Source organism: Phaseolus vulgaris, chromosome 3, assembly GCF_000499845.2.
Source record: "Phaseolus vulgaris cultivar G19833 chromosome 3, P. vulgaris v2.0, whole genome shotgun sequence".
In the NCBI taxonomy this organism is placed as follows: domain Eukaryota; kingdom Viridiplantae; phylum Streptophyta; class Magnoliopsida; order Fabales; family Fabaceae; genus Phaseolus; species Phaseolus vulgaris.
Genome location: NC_023757.2, coordinates 36,985,939 through 37,010,762, shown reverse-complemented (window position 1 = coordinate 37,010,762; position 24,824 = coordinate 36,985,939). Strand labels below are relative to the sequence as shown.

At 31.2% G+C, this 24,824-nt stretch overlaps 2 protein-coding genes across 13 annotated transcripts; both read right to left on the bottom strand.

Moving 5' to 3' along the window:
• Nucleotides 1-4,309: 4,309 nt before the first annotated feature.
• On the bottom strand, nucleotides 4,310-7,142 carry LOC137807423 (pentatricopeptide repeat-containing protein At4g30700). Its single transcript, XM_068608067.1, has one exon. It carries the CDS (start codon nucleotides 7,091-7,093, stop codon nucleotides 4,757-4,759), a length of 2,337 nt encoding a protein of 778 aa, XP_068464168.1. The 5' UTR covers nucleotides 7,094-7,142; the 3' UTR covers nucleotides 4,310-4,756.
• A 540-nt stretch (nucleotides 7,143-7,682) lies between these two features.
• LOC137807422 (AUGMIN subunit 8-like) lies at nucleotides 7,683-13,227 on the bottom strand. Of its 12 annotated transcripts, none has more exons than XR_011080515.1 (9): nucleotides 12,980-13,225; nucleotides 12,637-12,811; nucleotides 12,367-12,511; nucleotides 10,015-11,477; nucleotides 9,773-9,911; nucleotides 9,294-9,410; nucleotides 9,126-9,215; nucleotides 8,843-8,950; nucleotides 7,683-8,014 (listed from the first exon to the last, which is right to left on the bottom strand). XR_011080515.1 is itself a non-coding variant. In XM_068608058.1 (9 exons), exons 4-9 carry the CDS (start codon nucleotides 11,317-11,319, stop codon nucleotides 7,949-7,951), a joined length of 1,809 nt encoding a protein of 602 aa, XP_068464159.1. In that variant the 5' UTR covers nucleotides 11,320-11,477; nucleotides 12,367-12,511; nucleotides 12,637-12,811; nucleotides 12,980-13,227; the 3' UTR covers nucleotides 7,683-7,948. The 12 variants fall into 12 exon arrangements, 9 of the variants coding, with proteins under 9 accessions (XP_068464159.1, XP_068464163.1, XP_068464160.1 ...); XM_068608058.1 differs by having other exon boundaries at nucleotides 9,294-9,413; nucleotides 9,773-9,892; nucleotides 12,980-13,227; XM_068608062.1 differs by having other exon boundaries at nucleotides 9,773-9,892.
• Between the last annotated feature and the right edge of the window lie 11,597 nt (nucleotides 13,228-24,824).

Here is a 24,824-nt window from a genome sequence, read left to right as displayed (position 1 = left end):
AGGTCAGAAGTAAAATGGTGCAGGGAGAATTAGTCAAAAAAATTAACTTTGTGTGTCATTCAACTTTTTATCATTTTTTTACTTTAAATTAATATCTATGTAGGTTAGGGATTTCATCATATTAAAAATTTGTTATTTTACGTGGATTCATCCTACTCGATCTTTTATTGTTTTTTTTAAATAAATCATCATATCGGTTAGGTCAACGTTATTCTCTCATTAATTAATAAAAGTATTATTTTAATGTTGTTTTTATGTACCTATAACCTATTTTATTTTATTTTTGTTTTATTTTTAATGTCACATTAGTATCCGCTCAATGCACTTAAATTTTTCTATTTTATTTTGTGTTTCCTTAGTGTGAGTTTCGACATAGGGGCTATATCTTTATATTCTTGTAATCTATATCTATATATAAAGGGGATTTCTCTCTTAACTGCTCTTAATTTTTTTCTATTTTATTCTTGCTTAATATTTTGTTTTATCAATTTATTTTGGTTATTTGAATATTTTAGATTCTCCACTTTAACTGCTCTAAATTGTTTTCCTATTTTATCCTTACTTAATATTTTGTTTTATCGATTTATTTTGGTTATTTGGACATTTTATAATTTTAGAAGTTAATAAACAGTTTTTTAATTTTTTAATTTTATTTTATTTGTTCACTGACAGGAGAGTGGAGAGATTTGTATGTTAATTTATTTTTGTTCTCAGGAGAAATTGATTACTTTTCTGTTTTAAACTAATATTCTTCTTTATTAAATAAGCATTTTTTAATTTTAAAATTTTATTTTATTTGTTCTCATGGGCTGGAGAAATTGGTTACTTTTCTGTTTTAAAACTAATATTCTTCTTTATTAAATAAACGTTTTTTAATTTTAAAATTTTATTTTATTTGTTCTCACTTAATGGGCAGGAGAGTGGAGAGATTGATACGTTTTATTAGAGAATAGTGGAGAGAGAGGGGTGAAATGTGGGTTTATGCACGGTTACTTTTTTTTAGGCAAAACAAATTATATATAAGAAAACTATGAGAGAGGAAGAATATAGAAACATCTTAAAAACTATCTATTGTCTGATGCTATTTGATATTCTTTATACAGAGTCCCAAGTGCGCGCAAATTCAATTTTGGTATTCTTTCAATAAATTCAATAATAATGTGAAATTTAAGTCTGAAATACATTGGTTAAGCCAATTCACCCAAAATATAATAATTTTACATAATAATGATAATGTCATTTTTTATTTATAATATACTATAAATTTATATTGTTAAAATAAATGTGCAAATAATAATATTATTTATTCAAATTTTAATATTAAACATAAATATATATATATATATATAAATGAAAAAATAAGAAATCGGATATAGAGGCGCGAGCGCCTGTGTTCCCTCTAGTGTTGATAAAATTTATTGTCTCTTTATTTTTAGTTTTCTATAATTTTCTTTCGTCCTTTGTTTAAATGGAGGATGAAAAATGAAAAAGTAAAAATATGAAAAAAAACATATTTTGAAGTAGAAAAAAATATTAGATATATAGAAAGCAATACATTTATTTATTATACTGAAAATATAAATAGTGATAAAATATTAACTATGTAATCAATTATACTAAACACGTAAAACATGTAATGTAATATAAATATTAATAAATTATTAACTGCTTTTCTTTTACATTTACATAAAAAATTAAACATATCTTATTGTTTAACTTTTATTTTTTTTCTCTTAAAAATGTTCATTGCCATCAATATTTATATACCATCACGTCATCAATATAATGAAAGTATGTCAGTAATAATATCACATAGTAATAATATCACATATGTATCATGTCAAAGGATTAAAAAAGTTATAAACTAAAATATTACACTTATACGTCCAATCAAATATTTAAATCTTAAATATAAGCGATAAATATAATTTAAACTTAATTTATGGAGTTGATCATTATCTTTGTTTTTTTGAGTGTTTTTTCTATGACAAATTCTTCCTATATTTAATTTTGAACCTGAACCTGTATAATTTTAAATTTTCGAAAATGTTCTTTATTCCAGAAATAAAATTCTGGAATTGAAAATAATACATTTAAAAAAATAGATCCAAACAAATTATTGTATTCCAAAAATAAAAAATCGTAAACAAAAATCAAAATCACATTTTAGTAAAAAAATCCGTAATACAAAAATTTGTTTAGTAAAATAATTATTATATTCTATAAAAGGGAATCCGAAATGTATTTTTATACATACCTCCATTTTATCCAAGACATTTTCGTCTTTTCTAGTGAAATTGCAGTAATATGGTGGAGGAAGTAATTGTCCTCTCCTATTTGTACCTTCTGGCTATACCTTTGGTGTTATGGACTCCCATAAGGTCAAAAAAACTCATTACACTTTAATCATGCTTTACATATAATTTGACATGTTCTAAATTAATGACGTGTTAGGATTTTTTGTAAGTCATGTCTGAAAGACCAAAATTGTTGTCGACTGTCTGTCGCCTTCTGGGCAGTTTGATAATACATATTCATTTCAATTTACAAAGTTTAGGGACTAAAGTAGAATATCCTAAGTTGATGTTTTAATTTTGGTGAATAAAAATGAACTTTATCCCTTCAATCAAATAAACAAGTGGGAAAATATAAATAGTTCAGATTGAAAACAAATATGTTATGGTGGATGTAATGTGTTATACAAACAAAAGCATCGCCCAGCCTGCATGTCATGCAGCATTTCAGGGTCTAACTTTTCTGTACACTTTTACTGCAGAAAACAATGTCTTGATCTCAGTGAATCAGGAAAACGTGTCTTTTTTTTTCTCTTAATAAAATAACTATAATCATATACGACCAGTGCTAATATTCAGTGGTATGCATATTTGCCTAGATGGTTTAAGGGTGCCGTTTAAACTATAAATACTTTTGGTATTAGTTTTGGAGGTAGAAACTTTTTTTTATCAGAAAAAAAATGAAATTAAATTAAGAGGGGTATAAAAGGGATATCTCAACCCTTTTACATAAACCAAACCACATTAGGAAATCTTCAAATATAAAGAGATGAACAAACACCCTAGAAGCAGTAGATAGATGATGTTTGTTGCATAAGCTAAACACCTTATACCAGCTAGCACCCTGCTGGTATTGGACTGCTATAAGCACTGCATACTGCAGCTACAAAACCATAAAAATACACCAAAATGATGCAAAGTATTGGATGCTTGCTAGCGATTGTTTTGGCTCAAGTTGCCCGCAGCAGATTGGAAAGTAAATCAAAGTTATAGGTTTACCTGTACATTCTTGCAAGTTAGCATATTTAGAATGTTCTATCACGGGCATCTAGCACATTACGTCTAATACAAAATGATGCATAAAAACTGCATAAATTGACCTACTGAACGACAATATGCTAGCTAATTTAAATCATTGATAGTCTTGAACCAGGAAGCAAGAGCATCAACATTCTCTTGCTACAAGAAGTAAATAACATGAAAAGGAGAGAGAGAAATGTACGAGCACTTCCTTATTATAAGAAGCATATTCTCCATGAAACAGACAGTGCAAAATTGGATGAAAACGACTGGATTGCATTCAGGTCTTTTCTCTACCAACAGTGATCCAAAAGCAGTTACTTTCATGTTTAATGAAAGTTATAATAGGCTAGGTGGTAAAAGTGGAAGGGAGGGAGTGATAGCATGGATTTAAGCTCTCCTATTAACAAAAGCTAACATATTAACAACTAACATTTGCCGATAAAAAAGAACTTTCATATTTGATACCTAATGCAAAATATCTTGGGATAATAAACAAATTTGGGAACAAAAGTGCTACATGTGATACTTTGATGTTTGATTCAAAGGCGAGCAGAGAAAGGAAGTAGAGCTTCCCTCTTGCTTGGTTTGGATGAAGGGGCGGAGAGTTTCCTTCGTTGGCCAGGGGAGGAGAGAGAAAATAATTGCACAAGTTGTGCATTTGTAAGTATTAATGGAAAGGAGAAGATAAATCTCACTCTAGACTTAAAGTTCACTTCTTAATATAATCAACACATTAAAATTATAAATCACTTTCCCTCTGACACTAAAAGGGGGAGACAAAATGGGAAATGTGGGATTTTAGCCCCGTCATCTCTAAAATTAAAAAAATACCCCCAACTCCTCCTTCCTTCCCCTTTGTTTTCCTTTGAGCCAAACACATACATTAGTTCAATATTACTTCACATTTATTCAGTCAACGCTTTAAATAGCAATACAGTAATTAGAATGACTACTATCTACTACTTCGTAAAGCACCACAAAAAGGAAAAGAATAACAAACATACTGAGAGAACTTGATGATTATATATGAGATACAAAGTAACTTTCTCACTTGTGGAAAGAATTTAAATTTGAAAAGGTTAATGAACAGCTGTTACAAAAATTGGCAAAAGAGAACGTCACCTTCTGCTGGACAAAAGAATGTAATTCGAGAAGGTTACTTGATTTGAATTCACTGTTTTGTGTGATGTTGAAGTGAGTGAAGGACCATAGACAAACATGCATCTTATTTAAAGAATGCTAGAATTTGGATCCCATTTGGTTTGACTTACTATAGAAAGCTCTATTCAACCAATTCTTGATGTTTTCTGCTTTTCAATTGGACGGCCACAAGAGGGTCCAGACTCCAGATCATATATTGTTGTAAGGTAAAGAATATGAAACCAAAAGGTTGGATTATGATGCATCTGTCAAATATAACTTAAAAAAAATGCTCAGCTTCACCAATAATCGCCACAAGAACAAGACCCATCTTTGAAATGGTGGAATCTGTTGGCATCCCTAACTACAATTACTCTTTCTGTGATCTTTGAAATAAACTTAGTTGCAGTGTGACAATCTAAACAAACTCGAAGATTCTTGATGATCCTGATCTCAGTTCCAGGTTCAGTGGTAATAAGGCCAAAAGCAATGGCTAATTTCTCACTATGAACATTAAACATGAGCTCCTTTTCTTCTTCTTCCACATCATGCAAAGCAGTAACTGTCTCTGACTTATACCCCATCTCCCTCATCTTGCTTGTTAACTTCTCCAGCTTTGCATAGATAGCCACTGTTTGAGAATGAGAACGATCACCAGATACGAAGACATGTGGGGACCCATTAACCTCAATTAGAGTGCACCCTGGAGTCTTTGATAGTTTTCTTTTTTTAACTACTTCCCGTACTGAAGCAGCCTTTGGGAAGTTTCTCTCTACAGAGTATATATTAGAAAGTAAGACATAGTATCCTACACTCCCTGGATCCAGTTCAAATAGCCTTTCTGAAGCCATACGGGCTATTTTCGTGTCTTTATGAATCATGCAAGCACCAAGCAATGTACCCCACACAGCAGGTCCTGGTTCAACAGGCATTCTCCTTATAAATTCCAAGGCTTTCTCTAACTGTCCAGCTCGTCCCAGAATGTCCACCATGCATGCATAGTGCTCAGCTAAGGGCACAATCCTGTATTTATTAACCATAGCATTGAATATTTCATCCCCTTCTCTTACCAAGCCAGAATGACTGCAAGCATATAAGATCGAAAGAAAAGTAACACTTGATGGCTGAAACCCCAATTCCAGCATCTCGTTAAAAAGCTGAAGTGCTTCATGCCCATATCCATGGAGCCCATAACCAAAAATCATAGTGTTCCAAGTGACGGTATTCTTTTCACTCATTGAGTCAAATAATTGCCAAGCCTCCAAAATATTCCCACACTTGGCATACATGTCAATCAGAGCAGTCAAAACATAAATGTTTGGCTCAAGGTTTTTGCTTCTAATCAACTGATGAACCCATTTACCAAAACTTAGTGCTCCTAATTGAGCACAAGCTGAAAGAATACTCGTGATGGTAACTGGATTCGGAATAAATTCAGTCGCCATCATTTCCTGAAAAAGAGCGATAGCCGTCTCCGTTAAACCATTCTGTGTATAACCTGAAATCATAGCATTCCAAGCAGCCACGGTTTTCTCCGATGATTCATCAAATAACCGCCGTGCCAAATCTATTTCATTGAGCCTGCTGTATATAGTCGTGAGTGCAGTTGAAAGCGAAGGATGCAAAATAATACCTAACTTCACACAAAACCCATGAATACAGCAAGCCAAATGCAAATGCCCAAAGGGAGAAGACACAGGAATCAACCCAACCATTGTGCTAGAACTCACTCTCTCCCCAGAAACAAGCAATTCTCTAAAAAGCTTCACCCCACTCTCAGTCTCACCGTTACAACTAAACCCAGAAATCATGGCATTGTAAGAAACCAAATCCGGCTTCTTAATCATCCCAAACAACAACTTGGCCGTGTCAACGTCCCCACATTTTGAAAACACCGAAATTAAACCCGTTAACACGTAGTCATCAAAATGAAATCCAAGTTTCAAAGCCAAACACTGAATCCCCATCCCAACTTTCCCCTCTTCCATCTCTGCAACAGCCGGAAGCACAGTCGCCACCGTGGTGGAATCCAACTGCACCCCTTGCGCCACCATGTCCCGAAACACTTGAACAGAATCATCATAACAACAGTTCCTCACCAGTCCGGTAATCATGGTGTTCCACAACACGGTGTCTCTTTCCAGCATTTTATCAAACACCTTCCTGGCATACCCCACGCGGGAAAACTTGCAGTACAAGTCAACGAGCGCGGAGGCCACAAAGAGGTTGGAGTCGAAGCCATCGATGACGGCATGCGTGTGCAAGCACATGCCGAGCTTGTCGTCGGGGGAGGCGGCGACGGCGAAGGCATATGTGAAGTTATCGGGGGAGAGGCTGGTGTTTTTGCGGAGATGGGTGTAGAGGGAAACGGAGGAGGCGTTAGGGAAGAAGGAGAAGCCTTTGATGACGACGTTGAAGAGAAAGATGTCGGGTTTGGGAACCGAGAAGAAGAGGGCACGTGCGTGGTGCGCGGCGCCCACGTCGAAGAGCTTCTGGGTGAGCTTGGTAACGGTGGCGAGGTCGTGGTGGTAACCGTTGCGGATGAGTTGTGCGTGGGTTTCGGCAAGGTGAGGGAAGGTGCAGGCTTTGTTGATGAGGGCCAAGAGCGTGTTGCGGCTAATGTCCCCACGAATCATCTGAATGCAACACACCACCGCTTCTACCTTTGATCTTCACCACAACATCATACATACGGTTGGTTTGCTAACTAAATTAAATCTAAATGAATTTAAAATTTCCTTGGCATAAATTACAAATAACAGCAGATAAATTATCTATTTAATTACTTTTATTAAATTAATATAATTTTTAATAATATATTCATTTATATGTTACAAATATGAATATTAATGTAATTTATTTGAGCATAAATTTTGAATAAATTAGTCAATATTTCATTAAAAATATTTTTTAATTTGAAAAAAATTAAATTGAAATTGTGACACTTTAATTCACATGTAGTGGTTTAAAAAATTAAAAATTCAAGTTTAAATTTTATAAAAAATAATAATTAGAATATACTAATATGGAATGTCTCATTTTAAAATTATATCTTAAGTTGAAGACTTGAAGTCTTATTAAAAATGATATGATATAGATAGACTCATTTAAAATAAAATAAAACTTGTTAGTTTCTTGTAAGAACTTGTAGATTTGATTTTGTTTTGTTAACTAATGAGTTTTTGTAGGTCCAGAGATTAATCTCTAATTATTGGCTCATTGGGATGCAGTAAAATTAAATCTGGAATTTCTTTTGATTTGCTTGATAGTGTTGACAAGAAAGGAAAAAATGAAGAGGATGGAAGAATATAAATTGCAGGGGGAGGGGGAGAAGCCTAATACAAAAATTTACAATGGTAAAGAATCCCTGGTGTGTTGACTACATTCCAAAGAATCTTTTAAACATTCTTGTAACGTCTCAGAAATCATAAGAGACTTCTTGTTAGCATAGAAGCAGGCAAGGTCTGGCGTGTTTGAATTTCCGAGATTGGTTACTTATGCACCACAAAAGCTTGCTTTATCTGCATGAGATGCGTCCGAAGGCTATATTCCTCAACCTGTTTACTCCAAAATAATAATGAAATTAAAACATGTTATACTTGAGGCGATATTCAACTGAAGATATCGTTGTTCCCTTACCAAAACATCTACAGATAAATGCACTAATGCTACTGGCAAACTAAGATTCATTGTTGATATTTGTTATTTTCTTTTATAAGATATACAACAGCTGGTGGCAAAATTTGCGTTTGCATTACCAACAACTTTTACCAGATAATTAAATTGATAATTTTCTGATATTAACGGCAGAGGAGCAGAAGACCTACAAAACTTCACCTTTTCATGTCGGAAGCAAAAAGTTCCTTCGAAGTTATACCAAAATAGAAAAGAGATAAACTTTTGACCTTCAGATGCATCATGTCACATGATGACATGCTCAACTTTCCTCAACGACTAATTCATTACTTCAGTCAATTCAGTGGATATAAGGGACTACAGCTCAAAAACAGGAAAACCCTACGGCCGCAATTCCCACTGTCCTTATGCTGCTGAAAGTGACACTATCATCCGCTAGACCATGTAATAATAAAGATATACAAGGAAGGCCCCAGCATATAAAAAGCAGCGACTAAGTAGCAAAAATTGCACTAATTTACGATCAGCCTAGATTCTTGTAGATCAAGAATGCTAGAATGGTTCTCTAATCACACATGTGGTTCCTGAGGTTGAATTCCCGTAAGTGATAAAATAAAATCAAACATAATGTACATTGTGATACATGCAAGTGAAATTTATTTTCAACTAATTTAAGCTCGTTCTTAACATAAAAAATAATCAAGAGATTTGTTGTGCATAATTCTTAAGCCATATATCATGACTCTTACCTGCATAGCTGTTGCAAAATTCAGTAGCGCTTCACATTCCTCGAGCATCGCTTTTTCCTGTGCTGACACAACAGCAACTTCAGAAATTAAATTGTTCATGCTGTCCACCTATACAGACAAAAAATAACATGGAGTCAACCTTTATGCATTATGGATTTACCATTGAGTCCAAAATGAAAATTATTTAGGAAGGAAAACATGAAATCAGAAGCAGAACTCCTAAACAATTATTTAGGTGATAAAAGTGAATCAAACCAGTAGAACTCCTAAACAATTAACTCACCCGTGAGAGCAAAGGGCAAATAGCAGATCCCATTGCTTGCATGGCATCAACAGCCGAACAAATTGCAAGCTTCAAATGTTCAATATCTGCCTGTAAAAGTGTAAACATAGCAATGAATGCTAGTGTCTCTTTGTAGGCATCAAACCAAAAGACAAAAACCATACATACCTTTGCCCCTCCAGTTAGAGGAAGACGAAGAGTACTTGCCTCCAAGTCTTCTACAGTTCCTGATAAAGCATCAATATGGCCCCTTTCAAGTACAGCCCAGTCATCAAGGTAGGTCATCTGCTTCATTAATTGTAAAAGGACCACGATCAAAAAAAGTATCATAAAGTATCTAAAGAAAGTCGAAACATTTAAATAGGGAAATAGCATTGCATATGTATTGTAATCATTAAAATCAGCCATTAATATGAATTATGAATAACCTGTTATGACAGACTAGCATAGACAATTAAACTTAACTTTTCAATGTGGTGTAGGGCCAACATCTTGCTCAGTATATTAGCGTCATTAATAAACTCCACAATAACTATCTCAAGTTTAATAACCAAAACCATAAATCCAGAAAAAATTGTAATTTATCATCAACAATAATATAGGGCACATAAAAATGATAACTATTTTAGGCAAGAGAGAAGTATTACTTGATCATTCAAAATAAAATTCAGCTTCAGCTGAAGCTGCAGCTGCTGGAGGTTGATCCTCTTCCTAATAATTGTTTCCCGTATAGACAGAGTAGTGTGCCATACATTGTATAGTGATTTCTGAACCATTGGACAAGTTCTTGTAAAATGATGTAGGGAAATTATTTGCTATACACAATCTTCTGCAAAGCAAAAGAATTACACCAAAAGAATAAGCCAGCTTGAAAGACAGTAAGAAATACCTCCGCTTTTGCATTTTGGATGTAAAATACATCCTCTGCTTGCGCATTGATAAATCTCCATTGCAAGTACCTATTGTAGAGAAGTCTCAACTGGTGAGCATCTTCTACCAGGGCTGCACCCTTTTTCCCCTTTTTAAAATCAGCAATAAAGCTGAGTACTGAAATTGCATTGTTGGATTGGTTGGATGAATTGGCTGGCCTCACTCTAGAAGGACTAACTCCTCTAGGAGGAGTCGAAGGCCTTGACCGAGATGGACTAACAACACCTCTTGAACTACAAGAGGATAACACTGAAGTTTTACTTGGTGATGGGAGCCTCGATCCTGGATTAGGCGAGAACTGAGATCTGACTAATCCCATTTTATCCAATGTAATTGCGGGAACAAATTTATGAGATCTTAACACTCGAAAGCAGTCATCAACTGGTCTCACCTCGCTTCCCAGTCTACCACTTTCAACGAGCAACATTAGTCTTGAAGCATCACTAGAAGCTTTCCGCAAGGGCTTACTAGCTTCACCCGGTAAAGACAATCTTCTCAGTGAAGACACACTAGTTCCTGGAACTGAAGAGTTCAACGTTCTGGTTGTCTTATCAGTATGATCAATACCTCTACTTGATGCACTAGAACATACCTTCCCACTGATTCTGCTTGGCCACCGATGCTGATCTATCAATCGGGAATGCAAACCATCATCAGGTTTCGAATTCTCAGTCTGATCAGAAGCATTCTTCCCTTTGAGAGGACTCCTCCTTCTCTCAGGTGTCGGCTTTCTTACATTTGGTGTTTGAACCTGCTTGTGAGTCACGTTTGAATTGGGCCGCAGTGTACGATCAACGGCACTGGTCACGGGCTTTTCCTTCTTGATAACAGGTATGGAAATAGTGTCCGACTGGAAAGAAACACTCAAACTTCGCATTGTGGATGGCCAAAGGGCCTCTGGCATTCCGCTACCAGCCACCCTTCTCGTTGATAAATTCACATCTATCGATGAGTCTTCGACAGGTGTATAAGGACGTGATGGGGAAGGTGGAGTTGCTGGCCTCTTCCTCTCCGTTGATTGAGCTCTTTTGGGTAACAATTTGGATGATGCATGTGTCGTTGGCCTTGTGAGGCTTGGAGAGGGACATCGCCGAGAACCAGATGGGGTTGCCCGAGTAGGAGAAGGTGACCTATACCGTGAAGTAATTTCTCTTGTTGCCAAGCGTCTGGTGGTGATTGCATTGTTTTTTTCAGCAATAACCAAGGGTTGTCTTGTTCTTGTTCTGTGTTTCCTTAATGTCTGCTCAGCTTCGCATACATCCATCCACTCTATTCCAATTAGACCACATTGATCGAAGTTTCCATAAAGCTAAACCAAATTCAGTGGCTTTGGTTCTTCAGCAATCATGTGTGCACTCAATAGAATAAGTGTAATGCACAGGTTATCCAGAAAGAAAGAAGATCCTTTTCCCTGCAATAAATCTGCCAGCAAATGAAAATAAAGTAAAGATACTACAGAGTGAGAAACTAAAGAAAAGCAAAGAATAAACCCACCCCAATCAAAAAAGGTAAAGGGAGAATAAGAAAAGCGCACATCTTTGTAGAAACTCAGATCTGTTAGAGAAGGAATCTGAGAATCACAGGCAATAAACGCAAGTGGGTATGTTTTATTCACACAAAAAGGCCAGAATCCAACAAGATCATGACAGAGCAAGAAGAAGAAGAATATAGAGAGGGGAAACAACATTTGGTGTAACGGGTGAGAGAAACTCGCGGAAACTGTCTCAACGTACATTTAACGTTTATCATGAAAACGTTGTTAGTTTACGGTTAACTGAAGAAAAAAAAAAGGTTGAATTGGCGGGGAAGGGGGTCCCTCGGAAATTGGGGATACTGGGAAGTGGAGTCAATGCAATGAATAATAGAGGGCGCAGGATAAGAGAGCGTAAGTGCGTAGGCTAAGAGAAGAAGAGAGGCTTTAATTTTCCCCCTTTTGTCTCTCTCACGAGAATGCCATGGTCGAGTGGGCTGGCAATGGGTTCCCTCCACATAAACCCACTCTGTCCTATAACTTCCTCTCTCTCAACTCCTTTTCATGAAAGGGAATTCAATGAAAGTGATGCCATAACCTGCATGCCCAAAAAGAAGAAAAAAGGTATCTAATATATCTCTTACAGTACAACACTCTCTCCTCTTCCCAAAGACACACAGACAGAACAATTAAACTTAAATAGAAGGCTTAATTACCATAACATACAATAATACTAACACAACTGGGTCGTCATGAGTTTCCTCTATTAAAATATGCAGACATAATTTTCAATGGAGCCTCTTTTGTTTTGTATGCTACGCAGAATATAATATATATTACCTTACTTTAACTAAAGTTTGAATTCAATGGTGGTATTGTTGTTTGGGAGATGGGTAAAGACAAGGAGGTCCACGTGCAGGGACGATCATTGTCCATCCCCATAAAACTATTGTGAAAACCTAACATGATTCAGAGACATTGTTTCCTGCAATTTCATTAAATAAATAAATTATGATATAGAGTAGTAGTAGTAGTAGTAATTGGGATTTTGACTGACGTGAAGGAATATCTCTGATAAAATCCAAGGAGGGAAAGAAAAACCCTTTTTACCTGAAAGAAACAAACAGTTCTGAACAGAGATCCATGACAGATGTGTGGATTGGCAGGTTCATGTCTCGCTCACTGAAGACACGTTTAAGTGTTTCACTGTTCATGTAACCGCACAGAAACAATGCTAGTACTACAGTGCATTCAATGATTCTTATTCCCAAATTCCTCCTTCAATCTACAAAAACGAGTTTCAAGTTCCCACAAAATCCAACAGCATTAAAGTATACCAAAAGTTAAATTTACTCATCGTAAACAAATTTCAAACCGAATAATGCAAAATCTAGTCATAACCTAACTTATTCTATTTCTACAATTTACAACGACTTACACACCTTCTTCCTACCTGTAAACAAAATCCGGTTACGAAGAGGACTCAGATTCCGGTCGCCGGAGATGGCAGTTTCGTGATTTTGAAGCAGAGAGAGAAAGTGAGTTAAAAAATAAATAGAAACAACGAATTCACGTTACCAGAAAAGGTTTTAATTAAAATAAAATTAGGAATTAAAGAGAATACTAGAAAACGGTTTCAGTTAGGAAAAAGGAGGGAGAAGTGGGGACGGTTGTTTTCGCGCCACCTACTTTTGATTGTTCTTGCATCTTGCTCCTTATGCCGTAATTATTATTTATTTTAATAATATTTTTATATAACTAATCTTCTATTATTTTATTCTTTAAATAAAAGGTACGAACATGTTCTGTCAAATTGCTTACATTGTTAACCATTCTAAGGACGCGTTGTCAATTACATCACTATCCAAAAATTGACTATTATTTTATGATAAAAAATTGCAAATATCCTTGTTATCATTTTCCTTTTTTTAAATATTATTTATTTCCAAAGTATAATATAATGAGTTAGTTTCGATTAATTAGTCTTTAAGATCTCGATCAAAACTACGGATAAATATTTAATATAATAATTTCATTAATTTCTTCTTATTTTATGTACGTTCTTTATTTATACGATTTAATCAATTACTTGTTTCACCAACGACCTTTTTTATTAAAAAAAAGGGTTTGCTTTTAATTTTAATTGTTCACTTAGCTTTCATTGGATATAAATATTACTAGGTGACAATAATTCTGTGTAATGACATGACGTATAAAAACAACATATTTCGGCGCATTATGCCGTCTAGGTATTTTCAAGTGTACATCATCTTTTTTAATTTGTCCAATATGAAATATATAACTTGTCATGTTGTATTCATTTAGTATAACATTTTCTTTTGTTTTTTGATAAATAAATTTGTGGCTTATCACCAAATAAAACGGTCACCTGTGTCGGTAAATGCAACATAAGTGTTAATTAATGTTTTTAGATAAAACTTCCACTTCCAACCATACAAATGAAAAAACAGGTTCTGATATATGGAACATTTGGACCTTCTAAACATTTTATTGACAACTGAATTTGAATTTTAATGTAATATTTATATATTATAAAATATTTTTATTTGATTGATTTGTGTGAAATTATAAATTTATAGGTAGTTCAATAATAACTTGTTAAGATAAAAAATTGTTATTATCATAGACTTTAAATGGTTATTATATCATTTTAATAAATAAATTTTAAGTTTATCATAATTTTACAAAATCAACTAATAAACTAATAAAGTGAGTTCATTTATATATTTATGAAATCTCTCAAATTTATATTATTATGTTTTTAATATGATCAAGAATAAAAATTATAATATAAAACGCTTTTTAATTCGTGTTCTATTTTTTGACATTTTATATTCAACAAAAGAAATGATAAAGTTAGGCGAGTCTAACATATTCGGTTGCTCTCATTTGGACTAGATGAGTTAAATTTTTTGAATCCGTCAACCTATATTGGTCCAATTAGCTTAACTCACCAATCTGATGGATCAAAGGCGAAGCGGGATAAGCCGTCAACCCACCTTTCTTTATTTTTTTTGTACTTTTAAAGATAAATCTCATATTTTTAAAATTAAATGGGTGGTATCAATGTTTTATATACAACTTTATTTATAAATTATTTAATTTATTAAAGTATTATTAATATTTATTTTATTTTGTTAAACATCAAACATTTCTTTATTCAAATATTAAAGTTTGAATTAATTTTATGATCTTTCTTACAATAAAATTCTTAATAGGACAAAATACTAATTTCAATCACCTTAGTGAGCCAATGGTAGATGAACCAAAACGGTCATAATAACACGTTTTGATATCAGGAAATTTTCAAAATTTAATAACACGTTTTGACATCAGGAAATTTTCAAAATTTTCAAACTAATTGCTTCCAATGTATTTGCTTAATATAGTAGACTTATGTTGCAAACAAAAAAAAAAGTCAGTTCTTACAATAAAAGGAACAGCCACTAAGGTCTTGTTTTGATGAATATTTTAATAAATAATTAGAAAAATAAAATACGAAAATAAAACCTAATATTCTGTGTTTTTTAAAAGAAATTACACTGCGATATCTTAGACATTAGTATCAGTGAGGGAATGTTTCGTCGCCAAATTTGGGTTTCTAATTTATCACTATTATTCACCAATAGAAATCTAATTGCTAATCCTTAGTTGAATTCCATAAAAAAAAAATGCTAAATTTTTTGGCAAGTTATTTAATACGTTTTCGTTGTAATCCAGCACATTATCGTGTCATCAAAAGTTATTAACTTTAAATAAAGTTTCATCACCAATACGGTGGAGTATCAATAAATTTCTACTACTGATAAAAAAAAAATCTCACGAGTTTTTCTTAATTTAAAATATCATATAATGAAAATTACAAATTTTTCAGAGTGTTTAACATTCATTCTCTCTCTCTCTCTCTCTCTCTCTCTATATATATATATATATATATATATATATATATATATATATATTCCACACCATATAAAGCAAAACATTCTGAATTTACAATTTTAATAATATAATAATATATATTAAGAAAAGTTATGATTAAAATAATAATATAATAAGTTCTAAAATGAGAGTATATTTTTAAGCGATGTAACTCAAATTTAAGGATATAATCATAATCAGTTAAACCTAAACTGATGAGATCTTATTTCACAGTAGCTATACATATCTATTAAACGCGTTACTTTTACTACTTAAAGCCATGTATATGCAATAATTTTTAGTTGTAAGTTACAAATTTTTAAAAATTACAACCGTTTTAAACTTTAATTAGGATTATTTTTTGTTTTAACCACTTTTTGATACTGTTTTTTAAGTTTTTAACTCGTTCTTCTTCAAAATTTTATTTAATAAAACTTTTCTTGTTGTATTAAAAATATATTAATTTCTTTAATTTATTTTATTTAATTTAAAAATATGTACTACAAATAATAAGTCCAAGACTTCAACTTCATTTCCAATGACATATCTTAAACCAAGATTCATGTTAATTACCTTTCTCTTTTTTGTATTTGGACTCCAAGGCGAGAGATTATACTATTTTTTAATTTGAAATCAAGTTCTAGATTTTGATTCACAAATTACATAAATATTAGTTATGGTGGTCTAATTTATCTCTATGTAATTAAGAATTATATATGTCTATAACTTTATTAAAATTATGTGGATTTGTATAAATTTATAGGAATTATACTCACATAATACTCAATTTTAAGCATGAAGAGACTAAAAAGTAATCATACACTAATTAACATATAACACTTATTACATCTATATATATATATATATATATATATAAAAGTATAACACCTATGAGGTTGGACAATGAGTGATGAACAACACCTCATTTCTTAACATTTCATGTAAATCACACATAAGAGACACCACACTTATCTATTTATTGTTCTAATTTAGAAAGTATTACAAGTGTGGTGTTAATCTATTATGATCACTTGTTTCATTGTTTTTATATAAGTTCTCTCATTCAAATTACACTATTGATGAGTATATGTTAGATATGAGAGTTGTTGCCATTTTTCTCTTGTACAGAAGAAATGATTGGTGATCGAAATGGGTCACTGTCTGCAACAGTGAAATTTCTCTTCCTCTCAGCTAAGTTATCTACTTTTGTTTTTTGCAGTGTGTCCATAAACATCAATCAAAGTTTTCAGAATCTACCATCTCTCAAATTAAGCCAAAGGGTCTCCATTATGCTCATAATTTTCTATTAATTCATCATTCTCCACATATGCACTTGTAAAACTACCACTTGAGTGCAGAAACGATTAAATAAACCATTTCACATCATATTATAGCATTCGTTGCTTCTTCATGCATGGTTGACGTAGTTGTACGTTTCGAAGATAATACGTGTGTTTAAATTTTCCTTAAGTTCTGTTAAATTTAACTTATTACAGATCTTAAGTCATTTCAAAACAAGATAACTTATTACAGATTTTAAGTTATTTGAAACAAAATAACTTACTACATATTTTAAGTCATTTGAAGTTTGAGATTAATTTTATTTTCAGTTATATATTAGAAAAACTCATGTCAAACATATGCCGTCGTATGAAAAATAGTCTAAAATTAAAAAAAAAAGGGGAATAGACCAAATTTATGTAAAAAAAAATACAAAAATTCTAACTTAAGCAACTTTATTACGAGTTTAAATAAAAAAAGAAAAAAATACAAAGTGAAACAAAAAAAATTCTCTAATGCGTAGGTTAAAAAAATAATAAAAATGAACGGTTGAATCCAAAAATTCAATGAGATGAACACTCATTTGCATTCAACAATTCTATGATATTGTTAGTGATCACAATTCATTACTTTTTTTTATGGACCTATTTTGAAAATAATTTTATTGACTTTCACTACAATTTTTGAAGACCTCACTAAAAACAATACTAAAATAGTTTATAATTTATTGTCTTAAAAATTATTTTGATATTTTATAAATATTATAAGAATAAATACAATTTAATAATTTTACCATCATACGAGAGTCATATATCTTACGAAAATCATATTAAGTCAGAAAATAACAACAATAAAAAACTAAAATGAATGGTTTTTAATATTTGAAGGCAAAATCTGATGCACATTTTCTATGTGTAACAATATCATTAACTTAAACCATGTTCTGGGCCGAACCTTAACTAGCTCCAGGTTGTGTCGTTGTTGGGTGAATTCTTTAGGCCCGTAAATCCCAACGTGATATATTTTTTTATTTTTTTTATTTTTCAGGAACTTTATTATTTGTAATTATTTTTAGCAAATTATTCTAGCATAAACGTGTTATTGTACTTTAAAAAACATATTAAAAATAATTATAAAAACAAACTTCCGAGATATATTTAATATACAGTAAGGAGTTGTGGTATGAAATTAAAGTGAAAAAAAATTCACACTCATCTATTTAGGAGAATTAAAAAATAAATGTACTATTTACCAATGCACTAATTACACATAAAAAATATAATTTCAAATATTTTTTTTTATATATATTATGTCAATATTATAAAAAAAAGTTTAAATTTATTGGGAAACTCAAAAGAAAAACAAAAAATTGAGGCAAACCACTGTTTGTCTCACCTCCGTTTGGTAGAAAGAAAAAGAAAGAAGAAAATAAAAGGAAGAAATGGATACAGTGAAATAAAACCTTCACTAGATAGAAAAAACAGGTAAAATAAATATACAAAAAAGATAGTAAAAATATTTATTTATTTGACAAGAAATATATTATTATTTTTATTAATATTATTATTATTATTAATATACAAAAACAAAATTACATTTGTCTAGAAAGTTTAGTCCTTCTCTTATATTCCTTTTCTTTTACTGTTAAGTTTTGTACGAGAAAAAAAGAAGAAGAAGAAAGAATGCGGAGAATTTAATTGAGTGAAAATTATAAAGTTTCAAACAATGGAGATTATGTAAAAGAGAAAAGCTTAGAAAAATGCTAAAAGTTGAGAAAAAAATGATCTTATTCAATTATACCTTTATTTTCAAGCAAGATCCATGTATTCTTTAAAAATAATTATGTTTAAAAGTAAAGATTATGATAGCAGCATAATAAAAAACTATATTTAAAAATAAAGTTATAACATACTTATTGTGGTCGTTTTTATATTACTTTATTTAATAAAATATCTTTATTTTCATTTTTTAATTAGATAATTTATATTTTCACTCATTATTCACGTTTTGTCTTTTTTTTTTTCTTTTCACTTTTTCTAATTTTTTTTCCTCTACCAATCGACCATTAATGTCCTACTATTAGATTTGGAATGAGAGTGGGTAAAACATCTGATTCTAAAAAGGACCTTTTCTAATATGCAGCCATGTAGATAAAACAAGCAATTAATGATGAACAATATAGGTTCAAATATGATCATAGAGACATTATTGATAATAATAAAAGGCAACGAGGAACATGAGATGGGACATTGGAGACCACTCCATGTGTGCTCACCATCACAAACCCCACAAGTTAAATGTTCCTATTAAAAATTCTATGTAGATCACATAAATAATTAATTTTTCATAATATACAATCTAAATTCTATATTGATCACAAACCCCACAAGTTAAACTTTCATTCCTCAATAATCCCTTTAATCTCTAAACACACACTTTTCTTGTTATTAAATATTAAGAAGATTTAATAAGTGAAGTTTAACTCTAATCATATTATAATATTAATTTATAAAGTGAGATTCTCATTATTTATAAACTATCATGAAATATTTTTATTTTTAATTGATGTACAATCTCCAACACCATTTTATACCTAAACCTATTAACTTGTACATGAGACTATATATTTATAAATATATATATATATATATATATAAATATATATAATTTATAAAGTGAAATTTACCTACACCTTAGTATAAAATATTTTTATGTTATTTGAAATCTTCATCGATAAATACATCAATCACAGGATATAACACAAAGATGTATCATCTTTGAGGCTTCAAGCATGCAATAGTAGTGAGCAATTGGCTCAGGTGAAAACAATGAAAAGAATTTGAAGACTAAATATATTTAGTTAAAGAGAAAGAAATAAAAAATTGAATGAGATATAAAAGATAAAAAAATAAAAACATATACAAAATAGGCAAGAAACAAGAACAGGGCTTAGAAGTGTCGTTATGTGCAGTGACAGAAGAAATTGTATGGTTTGTTTTGTGGACAGAAGAAAGATAGCAAGCAACATGTCCCTCACATCCAACACTGATTTTTTTTCTCTTTTGTCTGTATCCATTGCTCTCTGCTCGTTCTCATTTCCTTTCTTTCGCATGAATATATATAAGTAATAAAAAATATAAAAAATGAAGTGAAATGTATTTCTAAGTTTTTATATTGTGTAAAAGGTATATTTTTTTAATAATGAATACTGTTTTCCTAATGTAGTATTTATAAAAACTTTTGGTTACATTCAATTAAGAAAAAATTACTTAGACCAAAAGCTTTATTAATAGTCTCCTTAAAAATGGAACACGTTTTATATAATTTTGTTTATTTGATTCTCGTCATTTTACAACTTCAATAATTGTATAATTTAGAATGCAACCGGTGAACTTAACTTTAATGTTAGTGGATTCAATTTTAAAGTTTACCTTAAAGTAAAAAACTATAACTAATAATAAAGACAACTTTTTTACTTACCCTAGTACAAACCATCCATCACCTTTAACCATCCTAAAAACATCTAAGATCACCCTTCTTGGAAGCATAGTTTGGTTTGATAATCTTTTACACTTTTCAGCATTTATTAACATTCAATAATTGATTATCTTAAGATAAATTCGAGTAAAACTCATAATATTGCTTTCAAAGATAATCAATATTCACTTGATATAATTAATATATTGTTTTCCAATGAGTTTTCACATTAATATCACAATAATTACTCATCATTTACAACAATTCATTAACTTTGTTTTATGAATATTATATGCTTTATCTGAAAATTAGAAATGAAGTTTTTTAATAATTAATACATATTTTTACCTTTCAAGATTTTATCAAAGAATAAAAGCATTTTAATACAAAAGTATTTCCTTTGAAGAAGGGTGAAAAGATTGAAGATTACCCTTATAAACTTAAATATTTTTTTGATTTCAGAAATATGTGATGTCTTTCCAAATCCTTTCCTTTTATGTTTCTTGTAACACCTAGATTTTTTATTTTCTATATTTTTTTTAGTTCTTTTGGTTTTCAAAAATATGTTTATACTTAAATTTGATGCATACTTCATCTGAATTATAAGAAAATTTGATATTACATACAACGTCAATCCGTATGTAAGAGACAAAATCTGTATGTAAAATATAGTTATATACGGAAAAAAAAATCCATATATAAAACTGTCGTAGGTAACTGTTACATATTGATAAATCTGTATGTAATTACATACAAATTTATCCTATGTAATTCCACCATAAAGTTACATATAACAATTTTCCATATGTAAGTTCTAATCTATCTATAATACAAATGGAAGGGACTTTCAGGTAAACTTTTGACAAATGGCAGCACCAGAAAAAAAAGTTCAAAATAAATCCAAATTAAAACAATGCAAATTTTACCAAAAATAGGAATCTCAAATGCATTTTGTGATTGATAAGTGGCACTCTCTATAGTCTACACGTGGCACATCTCTCATTTTGAATTCCTTCACTGCGTCTCCCTCTTTTTATTACTTTTTTCCTTTCTCTCTCTTATTTCATTTTGGCTTTCTATATTCTTTCACAGCCACCTCTACTCCCATAGGTTTTTCTTCATTTCCATCTTTGTGAAACTGAATCCCCTATATGTTTAAGCTCCAAGGTAAGATCTTTTCCTTCTTTTATGCGCATCGATTTTTCATTGTAGGATTTTTTAGGGTTTAATCGTGAATGAAGTCATTTTTGTTTTTTTAGTATCTAGGTTTTTTCACTTTTATTAGGGTGTATTGATCTGTGAGTACTCTGTGAATGAGACGATACTGACTCTACTGATATAATGAAATCACATAAATGAATTTATTCAGTTGGTGAGAGTCGAATGAGGTCCATTTGGCTGAGTCTGAAGTTTTAAAGATCTTATCAGAGTAGATCAAATAGATTTACCCTGTCATATGAGATGACGAGACATTGAGATGAGTATGCGCATGACTGTGTGGATTTCACAACAAGTAGTATGACAGGTGCAGGTCTCTGGATGCTAAGTTCAATACACGAGTCACTAGTACAAAAACATACATCAATGACACCATATAAAGTTTAAAAATAACCATATAAAATGCGTGGTGGCAATTTCGTAATTAAGAGACACGTATAATGATGGTTCCCTAAGGAAACGTCTTTATAAGTCATTCAGAGGCACATATAATGACGGTTCCATAATGAACTGTCTTTGTTTGCTTTAAATTTTCAAAATCTCGCTACATAAACCACACTTTTTCACTCATCTTCCCATTCGCGCCTATCATTTTGTCAAAGCCCTCCTCCTCCATTATTCCTCTTCTCCCATTCTCACCTCTCATCTCATGACCCCTCCTCCATTCACTCTTCTTCTCCTATTCTTGTCATCTCCTTGCACGTTGCGTCGTCCTTCAGTTCCGCTGCTCTGCGCCTCCAACTCTAGCCACAACCCCGCCCCGTTGCTCCTTGTCCAGCTGTCCAGGACTCGCCAACACGTTAAGCGACTTCTCTGCCTCTGCGTGCCAACCCTTATCCACCGCACGTCGGCAACACCTTTCGCATCGCTAACACTTCCACCACACGCTGCCACCACGAACTTGGCTCCAAAGGGTTAGTATTTTTAGGGTTTAGAGTTCTAAATTTTTTAATAAATATTTGAATGTATGTGTTGATTAGTTAATAGTTTAAGGAGTATTGAAATTGAGGAGAAAAGTGATAAATTTAGGTTTTAGGGTTCCATATTGATGACTTTTTACGGCAAGTGCACCGCGTTTGTCAGAAGTAATAATTGTCCCTAAGGACGGATATCGATCCCACAAGGAACAGTAAATTATCAAGTACAATATTCGCTAAATATAACAACATAACAATAAAAAGAGTTTATAAGTGATTGTGTTGCTACTGATCAATAAGAAAACAAACAAAGAATTAGTTGCTTCAATTGGAAAAATAGGGATTAGGTTTCATCTCTCCCACTCTCATGTATTTTGATTAACATGTTAATATTGAGTTCTTTGATTGAAATTGATGCCCGTAGAAAAATCATTTATATCGACCTCTCGCATATAAAATCCTTAAGAATGTTTCCTAAATATCGATCCCTCGCATATTTATAAAAACAACTTAGAATCACACTCAGACGTTAATGACAATTAACATTTCAAGTCTATCCCTAACACTCAAATATGCTAAGTATTGATGTTTAGGTCCAAACCCTAAAAATACCTCTCGGTCAGATTTAAGATTCTCAATTTGTCACGGAAAGTTAAAAGTAAAACAACAATACCAATAATCAATCAAGAACTGAATATTAATATATAAGATATCACCTCAATACATAAGAGTTTGAGCAGATTACTCTCAATCCCAAATGGTAGAATTAGTTACGCATACTTCTAGCACCTTCCATTCTCCCAATTGGTTACAATTCACTCTATGGTGTTTTCCTCTCAATCTGGCACCCTAGGGTTAAGCCTTTAGCCCTCTATTTATCCTAGTTTTCTAGGGTTAGGTTGCTTCATGTGTCGCGCTAATGGACTAAATAATAAAACATAAAAAAGACCCAATCTTTCTTTGCATCTTTTTCCATTCTGGGACCTTCCCGGCTTTATCTTTTTAGCTCAAATTATTCTCCTTTATTTCAAATCTTCAATCTTCCCTAGAAATCTGCAATTAACACCAAATTTAGGAATAAAATGTTCTTATTCAAATAAAGCTCATAAAAATGTAAAAAGGTATAAATTCATAAGTGCCTATATTTTAATATGAAACATTACTGAAGTTAGGCACTTATCACATATATAACACTTTAGAATGACATGAATATTTTTCATATAGTTATAGAAGTTTTTGTACACTTTCATATTTAAATTATGATATTACGTGTATTATTGTTTTGGGAATTTGATATGTTCTGGATGTTTTGTGAATTTGATATTTTATGGAGGATTAAAGACATTATATAATAAAAAAATTATTTTAAAAAAATGTACTTATAACGACGGTTCTCACTAAAACCGTCTTTAAAAGCCCTTAGACACTTATAACGACGATTGCAGACTAAAACCGTCATTATAAGTGTATTTTTTTTTTAATTTTGTACGTTAATGTGGGTTTATAACGACACCCGTAATAACAACGGTTCCAGAACTGTCTTTATATAACACTTGATTTTACAGTGATTTTTATCATTAATATAATTTTTATAAAATAGCTTTTAAATTACTATATAAATTAATTACTTTAATTTTAATTACTAATATTTTAATTTTTCAAATTATTTTTTATTTAATTACTTTTCTTGTGTGTTTCGTAAACACAATTTCTTCAAAACGAGATCAAATATATATATATATATATATATATATATATATATATATATATATATATATATGAATGTACATATATACTTGTTACTTTAGGAATCCGATTCCAGTTCATTCCATGCTTATTAACTAGTGTGTTTGGATTGAGGAGAGGATTTGTGAGGATTTGATCAAGGAGTGGATAGGTGAAGATTTAAGAGGATTTATGAGGGTGTGTGAGGTTGTTTGGATTAGGGATGTTAGAGTGAATTATGATGATGATTTATTGAAGTTTGTGAATGATTTGATAGTTGAGTGGGAATTTATAAATTATTTTAAATGTGTAAAATATAAATTTACAAATTTATCTTTGCTATTAAAAAATATTTTGAATAATGAATTATGACATGTGTTTTTAAAATAAAGTATTTATATAAATTTATTATTTATAATTATATGTTATTATTAATAGTATAATTAAATATATTTGTTACATAAATTTATGTAATATTTAATATATTAATTTTGTATATTGTATATATATAATTATATTAATAATGATAATAGTAATAAAAATAATTTATATATAGTAATATTAATATTATAAAGAAGTCAATATATTTTAAAATTATTTTAATATATAAATTTAGTTAAAAATAAAATTGTTATGATTATTTAATTTGCATTGAAGAAGAAGAAGCAGCACTCGAAAATGGAAAATGGAATGAATTGAAGTTGGTGGTGTGAGAGAATTGAAAGATTTTTAAGGTGAAGA

Excerpts from the sequence above, each read along its gene's own strand:
- LOC137807423 (XM_068608067.1), bottom strand. The coding sequence starts at position 7,093 with ATGATTCGTGGGGACATTAGCCGCAACACGCTCTTGGCCCTCATCAAC.
- LOC137807422 (XM_068608058.1), bottom strand. The coding sequence starts at position 11,319 with ATGGATGTATGCGAAGCTGAGCAGACATTAAGGAAACACAGAACAAGA. Across the intron at positions 9,893-10,014 it reads TCCAAAATGCAAAAGCGGAG|AAATCACTATACAATGTATG; the intron begins GTATTTCTTACT and ends CCAATGGTTCAG. Across the intron at positions 8,951-9,125 it reads TTTGCCCTTTGCTCTCACGG|GTGGACAGCATGAACAATTT; the intron begins GTGAGTTAATTG and ends TTGTCTGTATAG.